The 18447-nt window shown below is 37.9% G+C and overlaps 3 protein-coding genes across 5 annotated transcripts; 1 reads left to right on the plus strand and 2 right to left on the minus strand.

Moving 5' to 3' along the window:
- On the plus strand, window positions 1–8904 carry LOC133853693 (pectin acetylesterase 8-like). Of its 3 annotated transcripts, none has more exons than XR_009896708.1 (4): window positions 1–96; window positions 666–752; window positions 831–959; window positions 8636–8904. XR_009896708.1 is itself a non-coding variant. In XM_062289693.1 (4 exons), exons 1-4 carry the CDS (start codon window positions 82–84, stop codon window positions 1157–1159), a joined length of 333 nt encoding a protein of 110 aa, XP_062145677.1. In that variant the 5' UTR covers window positions 1–81; the 3' UTR covers window positions 1160–1386. The 3 variants fall into 3 exon arrangements, 1 of the variants encoding a protein (XP_062145677.1); XR_009896707.1 differs by lacking the exon at window positions 8636–8904 and adding an exon at window positions 1012–1386 and having other exon boundaries at window positions 831–921; XM_062289693.1 differs by lacking the exon at window positions 8636–8904 and adding an exon at window positions 1012–1386 and having other exon boundaries at window positions 831–913.
- Window positions 8905–11682: 2778 nt separating this feature from the next.
- LOC133855016 (ankyrin repeat-containing protein BDA1-like) lies at window positions 11683–12464 on the minus strand. The gene has a single exon (XM_062291302.1). It carries the CDS (start codon window positions 12356–12358, stop codon window positions 11699–11701), a length of 660 nt encoding a protein of 219 aa, XP_062147286.1. The 5' UTR covers window positions 12359–12464; the 3' UTR covers window positions 11683–11698.
- A 4050-nt stretch (window positions 12465–16514) lies between these two features.
- On the minus strand, window positions 16515–18214 carry LOC133854011 (ankyrin repeat-containing protein BDA1-like). Its single transcript, XM_062290030.1, has 2 exons — window positions 17537–18214; window positions 16515–17183 (listed from the first exon to the last, which is right to left on the minus strand). The coding sequence occupies exons 1-2, from the start codon at window positions 18212–18214 to the stop codon at window positions 16515–16517; spliced, it is 1347 nt and encodes a 448-aa protein (XP_062146014.1).
- Between the last annotated feature and the right edge of the window lie 233 nt (window positions 18215–18447).

Genomic DNA, 18447 nt, shown 5'->3' on the forward strand with positions numbered 1-18447 from the left:
TGTTAATTTTGCCCAATGTTTTTTTAAACTCCCGCCCCCTCTTCCTTTACTTTCCTCACGGTGAGAGAGATCGAGACCGAAATGCAGTCCACCAAGGTGAGATTCCTCTTTCCCTTGTCTTTAATTTTGTTGAATCTTTCCATTGATTTTCTGTAGGAACCGATTGGGTTCTCTTAGGGTTTGGTTGCAAGTTCCGAATGTGGGTCTTTTCTCTATGGGTTGTTGTAGCTATCGGTTGAGGGTGAATTTTATGGGTATGTTGTTGAATGATTTTCTTTTCTAGTTGTTGTAGATTCGTAATTGCTGGGTTGGGTAGCCGAATAGAGCTCCTATGGTGTTGTTGGAGTTTTGGTTGGGTTCCATGGAGGTTGGACCGAATGGGTTGTTGGTTTTTTTGAAGTTTGATTTTGATGGTGTTTATGGGTGTGAGATGGGGCTTTGATGGGTGTATTTTAGTTGTTGAAATTATGGTTGGGTTTTGTGTTAAGCCGTATGGGTTTTGAACTTTTGGAGATGGATGGGCGATGCCGCGATGTGGAAGCAGTCAATCCTGTAACTGAAATTCTGAGAGAATTTCAAGTTTTAGTTTTGCTGCAGAACTGGGTTCCACTGTAATTTTTGTTTATTGTTTTGGTTGGGTTTTAATTAGATTATAATTTGATCAGGCTACTAATCTTCACTTCAGAGGAGCAAGGATTTGGCTTGCTGTCATTGAGGATCTATTATCAAAAGGAATGAGAAATGCTGAAAATGTATATCCTATAATCATTTGTCAACTTTAATCCTATCTGCTACTCGTTCCTATAACTTGTTAGGACTTTTGCCTACAGGCTGTTCTCTCTGGTTGTTCGGCTGCATGGTGGATTGACTTCTATTTTGCATTGCGAAAGCTTCCGAGCTCTCGTTCCTATTGGTACTAAGGTTAAATGCCTCACAGATGCTGGTTACTTTATTAACACGTAAGCTCATATACTTTACCTTCTATCTTTACTCTGAAACATTGCATAACAGGAGGGATGTTTCTGGAGCACAACACATTGAAGCATTCTATAGTGAAGTGGTTGCAACACATGCATTGATGCTCTCTGTTTCTCTCTCCCTCTCTATAACTTCTATGCTGCAATTTTATGATTTTAGCTTTGTATACTGCTTTGGATAGGCAATTTATCTTTCAGTTCTTTCTACCATTTCCTACCGTATAAAAAAAAAAAAAAAAAATCTTGTTACAGTTGCTCACTTATTCAAGTGTTTCTCTTGTTTACATGTCTAGCAAGAAAATGTTACCTATTCTTTCCTTGTGTCTCTCTTTCAACAAAAGGCCAGGAGAGCTCCATTTTGATTCTACCTGGTTACAAGATCATTGCATTTTCTGTAGTCATTAATGTCTTCCCCGGACTAGCAAAGATAAAGCCACAATCCTACGTAGTTCAAAAGTCTCTTGAGTTTGGCCAAAAAAAGAGTTATTTTAAGGGAATCTTAATTTGGTTTTATACCAATCTTAATTTGATTTTTATTTTTATTTTTTTATATGTATTTAATGCTGCTTATTGTAAAAGCGGCATTAAATTTAATGCCGTTTTCTACATTAAGCGGCAATAAATTTAATGCCGTTTTAAACAATAAGCGGCATTAAAAAAAATTATGCTGCTTCTCCTCAAACGGCATAAATTAATGTCATTTGCGTCCTAAGTAGCACAAAAATAATTTTAAACCTCCACTTTAATGCCGGTTGAGAAGCAGCATTAATTAAACGACAGTAACTGCTTGGTGCCGTTTATATAGCCTAAAATGGTATTAAAAAAGCAGTACTAATGATTTTGGGTAAACTGATTTGGGTCTTTTGGTTTTCAACACACAGGTTTTAGGTTTTTCAATTTTTTTTTTTTTTTTTTTTTTTTTTTTTTTTTTTATAATAAAAGTAAGTGTTGACGTGGCATCAGCATCGATGGACGCTTGATGGAATATTAAGCACTGTGTAGAATTACTCTTAGACATACAATTCGCCACTTTAATTCGGGAATAGTTAAGGACTGTAAAATAATTTATTCATATTATATTGCATATTTCATCAGCATTATTTTCTGTCTTAGACTAAAATATGTTCTCGATATTATGCTTATTAAATGTACTATTTTTCTATAATGACATAATAACACAAATAATGATCACCGATATAATTTATTCATACTATTTTTTTTGATAGGTAATAAACAGAATATTATTAAAAAGCGTAAAAGGCACCCCTAAGCATACAGGGAGTATACAAAAAGGACACAAAAAAAAAAAAAAAAAAAAAAAAAAAAAAAAAAAAAGGGAAAGGAAACACCCGAAAAACCCAAACGCCCAACAACCCAAAAAAAGAAAATTACATCAAACCCCCATCCTCTTGCCCCTGTCCCGACTAGATCCCGTACCCCTAGCATCGAAATTGATAGAACATTCTAGATTCTTGACCTCTCTTTTCCCCTTTTTTCTTTTTCTCTCCTTATCCTTCTTAGGAGGGGATTCAAAGTCAAAGCGCTCATCCTCGATCAAAGCCAAAAAATCTAGAAATCCCTTCTGATCAGATCCCACGAACGAAACCCCCATCGTGCGAAAACACGACTTGCTATTTTCCACAACCCTGGGGTAAACAACACTATCCTTTGGAACAGCCTCTTTAGAAGAAACCTCCACCTCAACGATTCCAGACGGCAAACCAGGATCCAGGGGGCACCCAACAACACTTCCTTTAGAATCAACCCCCTTTGAAGATTCCCCCACCTCAAAGACCCTAGACGATAATCCAGTAAACTGGGTGTACCCAACCACCAAGGGGACTGGTCTTGGCCAATGAGAAAACAAAACCCACTGACCACAGGGAAAGGAGGCCGAAACCCCAGGAAGGCCCAAGAGATCAACCCCACCAAACCTCCTACCCACGGCAGAAACATCCGCAAGCTTCCCTACCTGCCGACGGAGAGACGAAGTTTCTGGCGCACTAAGAGCAACGCCTACGTGGTCACGCCCAGCACCGACAGACGAATCACCAATCTCCCCAAGCTGAAGAACCTCAACGTCCGACCTCACCCCAGCTGACGGAAGAACCCCTGCCTGCCGAAAGACGAGCCCAGATTCGAAAGAGCTAGAAACTAAAGAAGGCCGCACCCCAGAAGGAATAACACTCAAAGACACCGGCGGACGCAACACCAGCGCCGGAAGAGAGAAAGGGACGGCATCCTCAATGACATTCTCGACCACAGGACCGCGCACCCGAACAAGATCTGCCGCCGACGGCCACTCCACAGAGGGCGCCGGAGCCAGAGCCTCCGGGCTGAGAGATCGCTGAACGACAGGACACACCGCCAAAGGCCTCTCAACGGAACTAGCCTCCGACTTCGACGCCTCCGGTGGGGAAGAAAGCTGAACCAGATCTCGACGACCCGGATTCGCAGCCCTCACAAATGGCTTAGGCACCTTAGCCCCAGCCCGAAACCGGGACCCTATGAAAGCAGACTTGCACCTCTTAAGCTTCCGGCCCGCAGCAAAACCCAACCTACTTTTGGGCCGAACTGAGGATATCAAGCCTAATCTATGAGAAGACCCACATGCCCACCGCAAAACCTTGGACAGGCGCCCAAGGACCTTCACCATCTGCCTTAACACTCCAGACGCGCTGTCCCTTTGCAGTGACGAGTCGCCCTCAACATCTGCTGCCCCAGACACGCACGCCGAACAGCAGACACAGCCTCTGCAACTGAGACGCTCAACAGCATGGCGGTCCTTACCCGTGGGATCAGTCGCTACCTTCTCCATGGCGTTGCAACCCACTTGAAGCGGCTTCTTCTCCAAATCGCACCAGCCCGACTTCCACACCGGAGATCTGCAACCCACGACAGAGGCGGTATCTCCCGAGCGCACCACCTCCGCGAACGATGGAGAACCAGTTCCCTTTCCCTTCTTAATACCCGTCGGAGACCCATCAGTGACTCCCCGAAGATCCAGGGCATCGCTCTCCCCCCCCTTCGTATTCCCCTCCGACGAAGACATCCCACCACCCGGCGACCGATCCTTTAAACCGAGAAAAGAAAGCAGCTTCCTCAACTCTCCCACCACCCGAGACCAACCCCATCCACCACGGCCTTGAGGGAGCCAAATAGCCCCTTTCCGACCACCCTCAGCGTAGGCAACCACCTCTAGGTAGCGGCCGGCCTTGTTCCCACTCCCTCGAACCATCAGAGCTTTTGTATCCTCCCGAAAATACTTGACGAAATCCAAACCTGGATCCTTCAAAGCCTTCTCGACCGTGGCCATCAACCACGCTGAGCCCTGGACACCAAGAACAATGAACCCCCCAAACGCCTTCCTCCTCTCTTCCAAACGAAGCTCAGGCTCTCCTGCCTTCGTCGAAAAAGAGAAGCATTTTGCTTCCACGGTGAAACAACGTTCCATTAAAGCCTATCCTGAAGGATCTCAGGACAGAGCCCCATGGAACCACACCACAAACCAACCCCTCAGCACCACCAGCCAAAAGCCAGCTCCAATCCACGAGACGAACCCTTCTGTCGAACCCAGCGTGACAAATCAGAAACCAGAACTAGCGTGACGCGCCTACACGCGCCACCCCTAGCAGGAGAGAAAGGAGCGGGAAGAAAAGATGAGAGAGAACGGAGAAAATTTCAATTTATTAAAGGAAAAGGAGAATAAGTTATATTCATACTATTTCTAATATGTTTGTTCTTTATACTTATTACCAACTAAACCAGGCTCACTGCATGAGCTAGGTCCAACCCTGGGTGATTCACCCAACTAGTGACATCCGTATTGTGATGACCCCACATGTGGGTGGTTGCGCTGGTCACAATAAAGCTCGGATTCAGGGTAAATTCACTCATCTCACAACTTGCGCATAGGGTTTAGTCCGTATATACTAGTATGCATATAGATTCTTCACTTTTTTTTCCCATGGTGATCATGTCATATAATTATTGTTAATTTCATTATCCATGCATGTAAGTAAAAGTTACACAGGGATCATTCATTTTGCAATCATTTCATCTCTACTTAAAATACTTTTAGAGTTCATAACATCAAATTACAAAGTATTTCATGACAATACAAAGATGGACATTTATTACAAAAATAAGCATGCTTGAAAATTACAGTTTATTATTTCACATGAGTTCACTCACTTTAGTTGTAAAAGTCATCCCCAAATGCTCCAACTCCTTCGTCTGCCAGATATCATATCATTAGGATGGTTTTCTAAGATGTAACCCTATTTCAACACTTACACTACAGTGTTTTTGCATTATGCTTGATACCGTTAGAACGATACATGTGTACCATTCGAACGATAGGCACGGTTATGACAGTTCTTAAATAGCGTTCGATCAATAAACACCGTCAAAACGATACTTGACCATCGACCGAACGGTATCATTCTAATAGCTTGAACACTTGTATAACAACACACTGTTCATCATCTGCTACCTCAGAAAAATTGCATTTTTACTTCTTATAGGGTGTCCAAAAAAAAAACTCACCCTTTTGAGATATATTTTTCGATCTAATCATAATATCCTAACTTTTCATCTCCACCATTTCCTTTCACCAAAAACCCCTCATGGCAGCTTAGATTTACACCTCACAGAAACTAAGGCTCAACTTTGCTCCTATATAGTTTGGGTAGAATGTTATCTACCATAGAGTTAGGGTTTTTAATGAAAAATTGTACTCCTTTTTCATTCCTACCCCACTTTCAATACACACACATATACATATTCATATGTTTTGGGAAGGAATCAATGGTTGCGGTTCAAGTGCAACAAATTTATAGTCTTGGTGGTGTAGAGGGTTAGATGTGGTGGCACCATCCAATTGAGCACTTTGTGATCGGGTTTGAGGCATTGGTTTTGAAAAATATAAAGTGACTCCTACATGTGTGTGTGTATGATCAACAATGCACCAAAATATAAATGCGGAATGTTAAGAAGACAGATATTTTGGTGACGAAGTGGAAACTCTTTGCAACAAAGAGAAAAATCACATTAGGGCAGCCAAACCTAGGAAATCCATTAGTAGAAAAAATAGCTAGTTACAAAGCAGTCATACTCACATACCCCTTATGCAGTAGTTGTACCTTGAACTTTAATCCGTACCTATAAGTGAGCGCCTCCGAACTATACCACATGTCTGAAGGGTTCTTCAATGGTATCCTTTAACTTAGGGTTCCTCCCTAAGCTAGACTTCAATGGTTGATCAAATCACACAAATAAAACTATAAGAGAGCTAACAAATACTACAATCTCGGTGTAAACACCCTCTCTTAGTACACATGAATTCAGTACCGAATTCTTACAATATAACAGCCTAGGAGCCCCTTTAAATAGGCTCTGGAAAATCTAATTTGATACAAACTCGAATTTCCCTAGGCGGCGTCCAAACTAGGAACTAGGCATCCGAATGTCAAGCAGCAGCCAACTTCAAAATAAGCGTTTCTTCAGTAATCTTCAGAAGGCTCGTCCAGACGGCTTCACCCTAGCATCTAGACGGCTGCATGCTATCTTCACTGTTCGCACTTCGGTTTGCTGTTCGGACAATGCATCGAACATGAGCTCTCGGGTCTAGGTGTTCGCTGGGCTGTCTGGACATTCATGCGATCAGGTGCTCTTTATGATTGGTGTCTGCTGAGGTATTCAGACACTTCTTTGAACACTGATGGGCGTCCGGACACTTCCTTTGACCGTCCGGACAGTCGCAATGGAAACCGCCTTTGCTGATCTGTAAGCGCATCAAAACCTTCGTTGACTTTAGGAAATTGCTTTTCTTGTGAATATGACGCAGAACTTGTCAAATTAGGCCATTTCCATGTTGGAGAAAACATTCTGAATTACTCTGGAAAATTCTCTGAAAATACTGCGTTCCTATTTCAGCAGTACCCTAATATGGTAGTGATTTTGTTAACAAAATACAGCCAATAAACTAACATGTTTTTTTTTTTTGTCTAAGAAAGCCACTAATTCTTTTTGGTTCCCACAAAAGACATTAAATTGTTGAAACAATTGACCACCTCCCAATAAACCAACCAAAATATATGTAAAACAAAGACAGACCGGGTGACTTGCTGTGTATGCCACCAATGGACACTCCAATGCCTAAGTCAGTTGGATAATTTCTGAGAGGGTAGGAAGCAAGAGGATGGGAGAGGAATATAATGCATACCTCATATTAGGGTTTGTCACCTTCTTTATAGGATTGCCATGGATAAAACAAGTATGTCTGATATGGCAAACATCAGAATTCAAGGGTTCAGTATGAAAGGTGGCAGATTCTCATGAATGTCTTTCATTCTAGATATGCCCCTATTGGGTTCCTTCTTTGCACGGTCAATTTTTCCTTTTATAGTACTAAGTCCAAAGAGGCAAGGCCATTAATATAGGGATACTTTTTCTTATATAGCCTTCCTACCATATATATGTATGTTAAGAAGGTAACCGCCGGTAAGGAGATCATCGATTCACGAAACTTTTAAGGGACTGTCGATCAATCAACTCCTTAAGGGGGGTGGCCCGTTGGTTAAAGTTCCCTTATTCATAATTTCATTCGAGGGACCCCATGCTAACGAGACACTCGGTCCATCCTGGTGGTGGATGGGCCTCTATAGACCCGAGGGTAGGGATGTACAAGCGGTTACGATTAGCGGTTTTATTGGCTAAAACTACTAACCACAACCACCTAAGGAGGCTATTGAATTTTATCAATTGCAATCGCCTCCGCCTAGGTAGTTAGCGGTTATTTTTATAATTGTCGGTTAACGGTTATTATGTTTATAACCGGTGGTTTGAAAATCGCTTTTTAATTTGGGCTTTGGGTCGGTTTTTGGGAAGGTTTTAATTTTTTCAAAAAAATAATAATAATAATAATTTTTTGACCTTTTGGTACAAAATTAACAAATCTAAATAAAAATCTAAAATATCTATTAAAAACAAATACAATCCAAATTACTACAAATCTAAATAACCAAATATAAACAAATCCAAAACCAAAACATTACAAATTCAAATCCAAATACAAATTCAAAACATTACAAATCTAAATAACCGAATACCAACAAATTTTTAATATATATATTTTTTTAATATATAAAATATAATATATATTATAAGGGTAGGTGGTTAGCAGTTACTAACCGCCTCTGCCTACCCTTAAAACCGCTAACTACCTCCGCCTAGGTGATTATTTATAATCGCTTTTGAAAGCGGTTAGCCGTTGCGAAGCGGTTATAACCGTCCCATTTGTAAAAGCCTGCCCGAGGGTTAGTACTTAGTGGGCCTTTGCAAGCTTTAATAGGCCCTAGTGGACTTATAGTTTTTTATATCAACGACTATCATTTTCTTTGGTCCTTCAACAAATGATGTAGCTTCTTATAGGAGTATGCAAGTGCCTTTTAGTTGCTTTTCACCTCGTTATATATAATACTCCCTCTATGTTCCAAATCCCAATGTTCAATGCATGCAACCTTTTATTGTATGTTATGTTTATATCAAAAAGCACAAATTTTTAAAAATATTCTTGAATTGTTTCTTTCTTAAGAGGCAACCTTTTAAAGATGTCTAAGTTAAGTTGTTAAGTTTATTCTTATGTTGGAGTCCAGATCTTATTGAAAACTGAAGATCAGAAGCGGCCGGTGGAAACTTGCATGGTGCATCTCAGAATTGAGTTCCCAAGAAGCTCGGTTGCAGTGGTAGTCGAAGGTCGGTCAAACGAAGGACTTCAAGTGGTTTAAAGCTCAAGCTCTCGAGAGGCTTAGTCGCAAGGACAATTGAATAAAGTTTGAATGAGGCTGAATAACTGAGTTTTAAAAGATACATCTGACAGCCTCATTCGCAATCTCAATCGAAGACAGTTTTAACAGAATGTTTCACAAGGAACTACAATCGAATACATATATATATGTTCGGTTGCAGCCACGATAAAATAAAGTTCAAACATGGTGTTAATTAAAGTTAAAAAAAAAAAAAAAAAAAATAGAGTACCTCTAACTTGGAGTGATAATAGGTTAAATGAAAAATGAATTATTAATTTGCCCAAAAAGAGGGGGGGGAGGATTTAGTCAAAAAGACAATTCAAGCACTTTTCCTGGCTTTAAAAATTTCATTGGCCACAAAAATTTCATAAGAATTGTGTTAGAGATGTATAAAAATGAAAGTAAAAAAGAAAATAAAAGTAAGGAGGGTGGAAGCCTTTGCGAAGGAATGGCTTAATTATTTTCCACGGTACCTTTTATTTCACATAACCTCCTTATTTATTTTCCAATTGTTATTAAAGTATCTTCAACAATGTAATGCATTCTACTTCATCAAAAATCACTATTTTCTACTTCCTACTTTTTCAATACAAACTTCAACATATTTTCTATTTCATTAATTCTTTATTTTTTAAAATATTATTTTTCAGTATTTTATTATTATTTTCTTCAACCACCAAGAAACAAGAGAAAGAAATGACTATAGCTCAGAGATCGATATAGAGAGAGAAATTATTAAGAAAAGAATACATAAGCTACAGTGATTGCCCAAAAGTATCTAATTAAAAAGCAAATTAAATCAGTTTAGTTTTTTTTTTTTTTTTTTAAATAAGGAGAAGAAAAGATGTTGGATATGATTTTTGTCTCATATTAACTAAATACACATAATATAGAGGTATTACAGCATATGTTGGAGATGCTCTAAAAGCTTAATGTGATTTGGATTATGAAATAAAAATTATATTATATATAGGGCATGAATTACAAATTATACATTAGCTTTTGAAAGCAATTCTCTTATATTCTCAAGGAATTTCACTGGCTAATGGGCATGTTATCAGCAACATTTAAATGTCCATTGTTTGTGTAGTATAATATCAAATTTATGTTACATTGGTACATAGAATGACTATTCCTTTTAAAAAATAATGAATAGCTTTTATTAGAAATAAAAAAACATGAAATAGAATAGTCATGATTCCCTCACGGGCCATTTGAATGTCTATTCCAAGTTTTAGAGTATAATTTGTATACTTTAACACTAAAATTATTTTATTTCACATTCTTTAATTCTTAATAAAGATAATGGAATAATCATTCTGCGTACCAAACAAATTCTGTGTACCAAACAAACGTACACTTAGTCCATATAATCGGTAATAAAAATACATTTTTTTTTAAAAAAAAAATACTTTTAGAAGATTTTACCCTTTTGTAGTTTTAGGGTTTCATTATAAATTAAGTTCAATTGTAATGGAAGATGCAGTTTTTGCCATCATTAACATTGTCAAGTTAATTATTCTATCAATGTGAGTGTTGATTGTGTGTGTATTGATAACACAACTTCTCCTTCACGTTTATCGTTTCTTGCTACGTTATTTTAAGATAAAAATGACATAATAATTAGGATAAAGTGGTTGATATTACTTTTTTAATTAATTTTTTTGTTCTTTCCTATGAGACTAGACGTACACTACCACACTTGGTCTAGAAAGCTAATAAACTTTCTATATTTAGCTCACAAGAAACCCAGGAAAGCTAATAAACTTTCTATATTTAGCTCACAAGAAACCCAGGAAACATTCATATATTTAAGCTTACTAGCTAATACAAAACACAAGTACGAATAGAGAAAACAAAAAGAAAAAAAAAAAAATCACTCTCACAATTAAGATGGAATGGCTCATACGACACTAGAAGTGTAGAAAGAAAGCAACGACGTACAATAATTATTTGTTTGAATTTGAAAAAATTTGAGTAGGTGATTGTAAGAGACTATTTATGAGACTTACCTAATCGGATAAGTGGTTAGACAGCTCAATTTTTATTTGATCAAATGAGTATCATAAGTAGTATCTCATAATCACCAACCCAAATTTTGAATTCTTTTCTTAAATTTGGCCAAATAATTGTAGAGGAAATTAAATGGAACAAGAGCCGTCAAGTATATCTCACTGTAGAAATAAAACTGGGCTGAAATAAGAGACTTGGATAATAATGGGGTTGAAAGGCAATAGCAAAGAAAGAGGAGTCCAACGAGTAGGGTGAGCAACCATCCAAGAAAATCAAAAGGGACGAGGTAGAAAAGTGTAATGTTTGTTAGCAAAAAGACGTAGGCATTTAAACTATGAACTATAACGGAATATTGGTCTCGAGGTGGATTAACTTCACTGCTAGGGTTGAACCGGGCTGTGCAGTTGAAGTGATTGGCACCGGTACCGTTGAACGGATTCGGGACTGTGCAGTTGAACTCATTGGGTTGATCAGGGCTGAATGCCACTGGATAGGTGACCGTTATTAGCAGTGCAGCAACAACCAACAGCGCATTCCGTCTCCTCTCTGTTATAAGTGTTTGCTGGCGGCGTAATTCTACCAAAAAGTACCCTTCGGCCGCCCAAACTGAAAAAGAATTGAAGTGATGTTTGAGTCTAGCTGTACCACGTGGTCGGAGCATATCTTTGATCCGTGGGTTGTCCACCTGTAGTGTTGACGTTTGGCTTTCCAAATTCTTTCTTTGATCTGATCGCATATTCATGAGTAACCTCAACACTATTGATTCATTATGCAGTATCCACTGCATTACCTGCAAGATGTACGTAGACAAAAGTAGTAATTAATATTTTTAGATAATTAATTAACTTGATCGATCAGCAGTACTAGCTAGCTAGCTAGCTAGTACTGGAAATTAAATTAAGGACTTGCCTCCGGTTGATTAATTATGGATACTGCAACTTCCAACAGAGACAGAGTGTTGCCTTCATCATCCGTGCAATACAGCAGTTTCTCCTCTAACAATTTGGCATCTTTTAAATAAGACCCCAGAACCCTTCGTAACAGGTACGAAAAAGCTTCGAGCTCGGGCATGTTATTCTTCAGGGCTATATGCAGTACATTCTCTCCTCGAATTGTTACATCTTCCACAGACGTGGGACAATCTTTTAGAAATTTGGTCAAAAGATGGAGATTTCCTATTTGAGCAACGTAATGCAAAGGAGTCACACCCTCCCTTCCTTGGACCCGGATAAGGTCTTTATCAACAGAAACTAGTCGGTATACCAATTGGGTTTGCTTCTTTTGCAAAGCTTGGTCATTTTCAAGTGCACGGAGCTTTTGCAAAGCAAGGTGTAAAGGAGTAAAACCATCTTGGTTAAGCTTCCTAGCAAATGAGGGCTTTAACTTCATGATCTCCATGGCAAACAGGGTGTGCCCAGCAGATGCAACTATGTGTAAAGGAGTCTCAACAAATGGAATCTTGTCGATCCTATCCAAAACCTCTGGATCCATTTGTATCGATGCGTACAAGGCATCGATGCTTCCTTGATCAGCAGCATCCCTCAAACTCGGATTCATTAGAATTCAGAAGAGAGTGATAGTCAAGCAATCAAAGAAAATGAGTTAAGCAGTAAAATGTTGAAACTAACGATTCAGCTACTATATATGAGGAGATGAGGAAAGTTCTGAGTTGTTTGGCAAATGAGAAGATTAGCTCGTCCTCCTTTTATAGGATATGATTGGTTGAGTGAACATATGATGCTAAGATGTATGGATATTCGGATGAGAAAAACTATAGAGATGAAGAAATTAAATAGGAAGTTTAGCAATTAAATAAATCACATTTATTAAATAAGATGAATTAGTCTTATATTTTTAGTGGTCATATTTATGTAATTGAAATAAAAGAGTCTAATGTAAAATAATAGAAATTGAAGTAATAATTATATCTTAGGTAATAATATTTATGTTATGAAATTAAAATACAACGGAGTTAAGATGGATAATTATTACACAAAGTCTTAATTGAATAAATAATTAATCATATTAGTAAAGGTGTAGTTTAAATAAATGTGAGGTCAAATGTTATTTGTTAAGTGATTGAGTTTTAATAAAATGTGATTCTATTGTAATTTATATAAGCTGAGGGCTTTAAATAAAGAGAATACTATCCTGCTACGTGTCATCACCTGAATGGCTAAAAAAAGATTACTATATCTTCTCTCAGCCACTCACAAGGCGACACATGGCCCACCTTATCCTTTCTCTTCCTTATTCTCTCTCTCTTCCCTCTTTTTGGACAGCTCGGTTTCGATCCAAATCCCTTAGGGAATTGGAGAACTCAAATTTCTAAATCCTGACCTTTAATTGGTTGCATCCAAAGGTCCAAAAGCATCTTCTTTTGTCTTTAAAAGTTGTCAGCATTTTGGCAGTGTAAAAGTTAGTGTCAAATCTGCAAAAAAAAAAAAAAAAAAAAAAAACTCATGTTTTTGTTTTGCTGCAGAACCGGGTTCCGCTGTAATTTTTGTTTATTGTTTTGGTTGGGTTTTAATTAGATTATAATTTAATCAGGCTACTAATCTTCACTTCAGAGGAGCAAGGATTTGGCTTGCTGTCATTGAGGATCTATTATCAAAAGGAATGAGAAATGCTGAAAATGTATATCCTATAATCATTTGTCAACTTTAATCCTATCTGCTTTGAATAGGCAATTTATCTTTCAGTTCTTTCTACCATTTCCTACCGTATAAAAAAAAAAAAAAAAAAATCTTGTTACAGTTGATCACTTATTCAAGTGTCTGTCTTTTTTACATGTCTAGCAAGAAAATGTTACCTATTCTTTCCTTGTGTCTCTCTTTCAACAAAAGGAGAGCTCCATTTTGATTCTACCTGGTTACAAGATCATTGCATTTTCTGTAGTCATTAATGTCTTCCCCGGACTAGCAAAGATAAAGCCACAATCCTACGTAGTTCAAAAGTCTCTTGAGTTCGGCCAAAAAAAGATTTATTTTAAGGGAATCTTAATTTGGTTTTTTTTAATATGTATTTAATGCTGCTTAATGTAAAAGTGGCATTAAATTTAATACTGTTTTCTACATTAAGTGGCAATAAATTTAATGATGTTTTAAACAATGAGTGGAATTAAATTTAATGACATTTTGAACAATAAGCGGCATTAAAAAAAATTATGCCACTTCTCCTCAAACGGCATAAATTAATGCCGTTTGCATCCTAAGTGGCACAAAAATAATTTAAGACCGCAACTTTAATGCCGGTTGAGAAGCGGCATTAATTAAACGGCACTAACTGTTTGGTGCCGTTTTTATAGCCTAAAATGGCATTAAAAAAGCGACACTAAATGTAGTTTGTTTTAGTGGGCCAGAGATGGAGCCTGTCGACGACGAAGTCAAGGGAGGAGATGGAGAGGTCGAGAGAGGAAGGTTTTTGGGAGGAAAATGATTTTGGGTAAACTGGTTTGGGTCTTTTGGTTTTCAACACACAAGTTTTAGGTTTTTCAATTTTTTTTTTTATAATAATAAAAGTAAGTGCTGACATGGCATCAGCATCGATGGACGCTTGATGGAAAATTAAGTGCTGTGTAGAATTACTCTTAGACATACAATCTGCCACTATAATTAGGGAATAGTTACGGACTGTAAAATAATTTATTCATATTATATTGCATGTTTCATCAGCATTATTTTCTGTTTGAGACTGCAATGTGTTGTTCTCGATATTATGCTTATTAAATGAACTATTTTTCTATAATGACATAATAATACAAATAATGATCACCAATATAATTTATTCATACTATTTTCGATATGTGTGTTCTTTATACTTATTACCAACTAAACCAGGCTCACTGCATGAGCTAGGTCCAACCCTGGGTGATCCACCCAACTAGTGACATCCGTATTGTGATGACCACACATGTGGGTGGTTGCGCCGGTCATAATAAAGCTCGGATTCAGGATAAATTCACTCATCTCACAACTTGGGCATGGGTTTAGTCTGTATATACTAGCATGCATATAGATTCTTCACTCTTTTTTTTTTTTTTTTTTTTTTTTTTTTTTTTTTGTCATGGTGATCATGTCATATAATTATTGTTAATTTCATTATCGATGCATGTAAGTAAAAGTTACTAGGGGTGAGCAAAAACCGGCAACCCCCGCCCCTAAAAATGCGGTTTTTTTTTTTTTTTTTTTTTTTTTTTTTTTTTTTTTTTTTACGGGTACGGGTTGGATTTTAACCAACCCGTGCGGGGCGGGGCGGGGCGCGAGTTTAATCTTTTTTTTTTCCCCGAATCCCCGTGCCCCCCTCTCATATATTTTCCTTTTCTTTCAGATTCTTCTTATTATCTTCTTCCTTCTTTTTCTCTTCTTCTTCACAGATTCACAACCCCCCTCTCATATATTTTCTTTTTATTTTTCTTCCAGATTTTTCTTCTTCTTCCTGCACCATTCTTCTTCTCTTCTTCCTTATTTTTCTCTTCTTCTTCACAAATTCACAGCCCCCCCTCTCATATATATATATTTTTTTCTTCCAGATTTTTCTTCTTCTTCCTGCACCATTCTTCTTCTCTTCTTCTTCTTCACAGAATCACCCCCCTCTCATATATTTTCTTTTTTTTTTTTTTCTTCCTGCACCATTTTTTTTTTTGTTTATGTGTTCTACACCCGCTGGGATCCCCACCCCATCCCCACCCGCCCCGTGCGGGTGCATGGGGATTTTCGCGGGGTGCGGGGCCAAAAAAGGGGCATCTCGGCCCCCCCGCCCCCCATGCTCAACCCTAAAAATTACATAGAGATCATTCATTTTGCAATCATTTCATCTCTACTTAAAAAACTTTTAGAGTTCATAACATCAAATCACAAAGTATTTCATGACAATACAAAGATGCACATTTATTACAAAAATAAGCATGCTTGAAAATTACAGTTTATCATTTCACATGAGTTCACTCACTTTGGTTGTAAAAGTCATCCCCAAATGCTCCAACTCCTTCGTTTGCGAGATATCATATCATTAGGTTGGTTTTCTAAGATGTAACCCTATTCTAACACTTACACTATAGTGTTTTTGCATTTTGCTTAATACCGTTAGAACAATACATGTGTACCATTCGAACAATAGACATGGTTATGACATTACTTAAATAGCGTTCGATCAATCAACACCGTCAAAACGATACTTGACCATCGACCGAACAGTATCATTCTAATAGCTTCAACACTTGTATAATGGCACACTATTCATCATCTGCTACCTCAGTAAAATTGCATTTTTACTTCTTATAGGGCGTCCAAAGGCTCTAGAACGCCAAAAAAAACTCACCCTTGTGAGATTTTTTTTTTTTTTTCCATCTAATCATAATATCCCAACTTTTCATCCCCACCATTTCCTTTTCACCAAAAACCCCTCATGGCAGCTTAGATTTACACCTCACAGAAACTAAGGCTCAACTTTGCTCCTAAATAGTTTGGGTAGAATGTTATCCACCATGGTCCTTCATGACCCTAATTATACTCCCAAAAAAAAAAAAAAAAATTGGAATATAATTAATATTTTGTTAGAAAAATTGGTTGAATATAGATATACTATATCTATGTGATAAAGTATTCAATTACAAAGATGTATTTGATAAAACAAAAAGTACAATAAGCTTCTTGACAAAAGGTAAAAGCATAAGAAATCAATATTTGATATTTTCCCAAAGTTTTATTCATGATTAAAAATGAATCCAGTCAATTGGTCCAAATGGATATATGACGGCATTTGAAATCACATAGGACACAAAGAGGAATATCATGGGTGAGAAACACAAAAAACTAATCGTTTCTAACGGGAGGAGGAGGGGGAGTATTATGAAAGCTGATAGAACAAAGCAAGCAGCATTAGTACCAGTGAGTAGCGTAAAGTAATTGTTTTTCATGGTTACTGTCCCTACCCTGTGTGGGGTAGGACTAAGGTCACTAGTAACGTTGTTCGGGATGATCGGGAATATTGTGCTATTGAACTGATCATCAGTTGGAGGATTGTAGTTATCTTGCCAAACTCCTCCGGGAGGGCTGAGTGCGGTTTGGTATGTTGCTGTTATGAACAACACCACAATCACCAACAACATATTGCGCAAGTCATTTGTTATCTTCTTTTGTTGACGCAACCTCCATATCAGTAACTTTTTATAAGTCGAGTAAATTAGGCAATGAGATTTGAGGAGAGCTTCACAAGATTTAACTGTAGCAAGAGAAGAAGCTCTTAAAGCTCCTGCACAACATAACATACACTTCATCGATCTCTCATTGTTGCCGTCTTGGAAGCAGATGTCTAAAGCTGTAAAACCCCATAAATTCTTACGGTTTATATGAACTCCAGCATTCAATAACTGCCTCACGACCTGTATGATTTAGTGATGCATATATAATTACTGATCTCATCACTGTAAAAGAGTTTACAATTAATATTCAACATAACCCCCTGCCTAAAAAAAATGCTAATTTTTTCTTTGCAAATGGACAAAAATAATGTAATGTTGCACATTAAAGAAAAAAAAGAAGAGAGAACATAAAATATCGGTACCAAACGTTGAAGTGAAAATCATTAGAAGATAATTTTTAGCATATATGTTCCTGAAACTAAATCCTTAATTAGTATGTCATTCATTCGACCAACAAGATATATAGACCCCCCTAAACGCCCACTCAATTCCCTTAATTAATTAGAAACCATGCATGAGGGGAGAGAACTTGCCTGGGGTTGATTTTTGGATACAGCAATGTGCAATACAGTGTTGCCTTCCTCGTCCTCCCAGTTCAGCAATTTCTTTTCCCAGGATGAAGCATATTCATTGGTGGCAGACTGAATCCATTTTATAAGGTACTTCAAAGCATGTAGATTGTTGTACTTCAAGGCGATATGAAAAACAGTCTCTCCTCTAATTGTTACATCTTGTACAGACGTGGGACAATCTTCTAGAAATTTGGACAAAAGGTCAAGATTTCCTATTTGAGCAACGTAATGCAAAGGAGTCACACCCTCCCTTCCTTGGACCCGGACAAGGTCTTTATCAACAGAAACTAGTCGGTATGCCAATTGGGTATGGTTATTTTGCAAAGCTTGGTCGTCATTTGACTCATTTTCAAGTAAAACTTGGTTGTCATTTGACTCATTTTCAAGTGGATGGAGCTTTTGCAAAGCAAGGTGCAAGGGAGTAAAACCATCTTGGTTAAGCTTCCTAGCAAATGAGGGCTTTAACCTCATGATCTCCATGGCAAACCGGGTGTGCCCAGCAGATGCAACTGTGTGTAAAGGAGTCTCAACAAATGGAATGTCATCGATTCTATCCAAAACATTTGGATCCCTTTGTATCAATGCGTACAAGGCATCGATGCTTCCATGCTGAGCAGCATCCCACAAACTCTGGTCCATTAGAATTCAGAAAAGAGTGATAGTCAGGAAATCAAATAAAATGAGTTAAGCAGTAAAATGTAGAAACTAAAAACTCAGCTACTATGAGAAGATGAGGAAAGTTCTTAGTTGTTTGGCAAATGAGAAGATTAGCTCGTCCTCCTTTTATAGGATTGGCAGAGTGAACATATGATGCTAAGATGGATGGATATAGGGATGAGAAAAACACATGCTACCTAAACCCAGTGCCGGCC

The sequence above is a fragment of the Alnus glutinosa genome, chromosome 13 (assembly GCF_958979055.1).
Source record: "Alnus glutinosa chromosome 13, dhAlnGlut1.1, whole genome shotgun sequence".
In the NCBI taxonomy this organism is placed as follows: domain Eukaryota; kingdom Viridiplantae; phylum Streptophyta; class Magnoliopsida; order Fagales; family Betulaceae; genus Alnus; species Alnus glutinosa.